The sequence below is a fragment of the Prionailurus viverrinus genome, chromosome B1 (genome assembly GCF_022837055.1).
Source record: "Prionailurus viverrinus isolate Anna chromosome B1, UM_Priviv_1.0, whole genome shotgun sequence".
NCBI classification, from domain to species: domain Eukaryota; kingdom Metazoa; phylum Chordata; class Mammalia; order Carnivora; family Felidae; genus Prionailurus; species Prionailurus viverrinus.
In genome coordinates this window covers 94,171,439-94,174,278 of record NC_062564.1, presented here as the reverse complement: position 1 = coordinate 94,174,278, position 2,840 = coordinate 94,171,439, and the positions used below count along the sequence as shown (strand labels likewise).

The 2,840-nt window shown below is 38.3% G+C and overlaps 1 protein-coding gene across 1 annotated transcript; it reads left to right on the top strand.

Annotated features, from left to right (window-relative positions):
- Positions 1–204: 204 nt before the first annotated feature.
- On the top strand, positions 205–853 carry LOC125163880 (60S ribosomal protein L19-like). Its single transcript, XM_047856135.1, is given in 2 exon segments — positions 205–433; positions 436–853. Coding segments are annotated over 2 exon segments (588 nt in total). The 5' UTR covers positions 205–225; the 3' UTR covers positions 816–853.
- The last annotated feature ends 1,987 nt before the right edge of the window (positions 854–2,840 follow it).

The window sequence follows — 2,840 nt, the reverse complement described above, 5'->3', positions numbered from 1 at the left end:
AACGCAAAAACTTATATGAATATTTCTAAGGGCTTTATGCCAGGTTCAGTTTCTTTTGGAGAAAGTGCTTTCTATGGTAATTCAAGATGCTTTTGTTTAAATAAATTTTTCATAGTTCATTATGCATATAGTTCAAACGTGGTATAAACATTTCCAATATAAATTTAAACTTGAATTAGAAAAATTATTTTAGAGTTCTTTCCTTTTGGCGCTGCGGCCGCAGCAATGAGTATGCTCAGGCTTCAGAAGAGGCTTGCCTCCAGTGTCCTCCGCTGTGGCAAAAAGAAGGTCTGGTTGGATTCCAGTGAGACAGGTGAAATCGCCAATGCCAACTCCCGTCAGCAGATCCGGAAACTGATCAAAGATGGGCTGATCATCCGGAAACCTGTGACTGTCCATTCCCGGGCTCGATGCTGGAAAAACACTTTGGCCCGCCGAAGGGCAGACATATGGGCATGGGTAAGAGAAAGGGTACTGCCAATGCCCGAATGCCTGAGAAGGTAACCTGGATAAGGAGGATGAGAATTCTGCGCCGGCTGCTTAGAAGATACCGTGAATCTAAGAAGATTGACCGCCACATGTATCACAGCTTGTACCTGAAAGTGAAGGGTAATGTGTTCAAAAACAAGCGGATTCTCATGGAACACATCCACAAGCTGAAGGCAGACAAGGCTCGCAAGAAGCTTCTGGCTGACCAGGCTGAGGCCCGCAGATCTAAGACCAAGGAAGTACGCAAGCGCCGTGAAGAGAGGCTCCAGGCCAAGAAGGAGGAAATCATCAAGACTCTGTCCAAGGAGGAAGAGACCAAGAAATAACATCTCCTCTCTGTTGTCTGTACATAGTGGTTTTGGCAGCAACACAGAGCAGTTCTTCAATAAAACAAATCTTTATCTGTCAAAAAAAATATTTTATGTAAACTAGTAATTATTGAAGCAATTATGGTGAGGGGCACCTTGGTGGCTCAGTCGATTGGGTGTCGAATTTGACAAAAATAAAAATAGACATCATCTTTGTCCTTGAAACCCTCAATTCCTAATATTATTACCTTCAAATATAGTTAATAGTATTAATGTGTCCTATGTATCTATATATTTCATAGTCTATATAATCTATTAAATATAAAGTCAAGAATATATAACTGCTATATTTGAAGATATCCAACACTTTGTGGTTCTTTTAACATTGTTTACTTTTTAAATAACTGCCTAATATTCCACATGCAGATTCACCAGCCCCATCATTTACAAGATGGTCATGTAATTTTTTTTCTTTTCTTTCCTTTGTGCTATTATAAAAGTGCTATTTTGTGGCTATCACTGTACATAAGTATCTTTGTGTACCTTTGCCATGTATCACTAGGATAAATTCATTAACAAGGATTTATGGTTTGAATGAAATAAACTTTTAAATTTTTATAGATATAGCCAAACTACCTTGCTGAAATATTGGCCTAACTATCTGTATTGGCATTGTTACCTATCTTTCCATAAAAATTTCCCTGTAAAATTTATTTAAATCCCATACTAGTAAACTTGTATTGTGATAAAGACAAATGCTCTGAAACTAGATTGTTGATTTATAATTTTAATTTTGCCAATTATAAGCAGTATAAGACTCACTTAATTATTATCTTTTCAATTACGTGGTTAGTAACATAGTAAGCCCATAAGGGTTTTTGTTAAAAGCAGAATTTTTCTTACATCAGCAGGTGCTATTGTCACAGCAAATACTCGACTCCCAGGAAGAGACACGCGACACACACACTCAGGTAATCAGAAAAGACTGTTTACTCTGTACCGCTGCCGGTCCGGTGGAGTCACATCCAAAGGCTGAGCCCTCAATCTTGGCATCGGTCTCCTTTTATGGCTGGGATTGTAGGGGCTAGACAGGAAAAAAAGAAAAATGGGAGGGGGCACTTATCAGTGGTGCTACTCAGGCAGTTGGTGCATGTGGAAGGCAAATAAGATTGCAGAAGCCAAAAGTATGCAAGGGGAGTATCTGGTCTCCGACATCTGGCTGGCCCCCTTGTTTTATCTGCCCTTGCCAGATTTCCTTCTCACTTTTGTCGGCTTCTCTTCTCACTGAGCTTCATCACTTTTTTTTTTTTTTTTTTTTACTTATTATGGGGACAGTTGGGAGAACTTTTGGGTGCAGTTAAAATATTCTTAATTTCCCTGTTTCTATATACCAATGTCTACAAGGAATAACTCTAGGGTACCAAAATCCTGTTACTTAAGTAAATCCTAATTGCTTAAATCAACAGTTCAGAAGGCTCAACAGACCTCCACTGAGGTACTAAATAGAATAGGAGCCTCTGTTTTCTTCTTGTCCTGCTCCCCTTGATTACTTTTGTTTTATCAACTAGATTGAGGACAAGTGGAGGTGAAGAAATGAAGCAGCAAGTGTAGCTGCTTGTGTAAGAGGTGAGAATTTTGTAGGTAGCTTTCATAAGAGGTTTTATTAAGAAAAAGAATTTTTTAAGGGAGTGAAATTTGAGTGTTTTAAGTAGCGTGGGAAAAATCAAGTTGAGAAACAGCTTGAATATATAAAAAAGGAAAAGAAGAGTTGATGATGTAAATTTTGAGAGACAGGAAGTGAGGTGATTGTGACCATGACCTCAAGAGGAGGGCCTAGCCTTCAGTAAGAAGAGAGAAAGCTCTACTACGGTAATCAGAAGACTAAAGGAAGGGATTAATATGAATTCAAGTAGCTTTGTTCAATTGGGAATGGGAGTTTTCTTTAATTTAATTATATGGGACTGAATTAATTTTCTTAACTTTAGCATCTTGCATCCAGTGAATGTTCTTAGACAAAAAGAGACTTTTGGGGAATTACTCCTT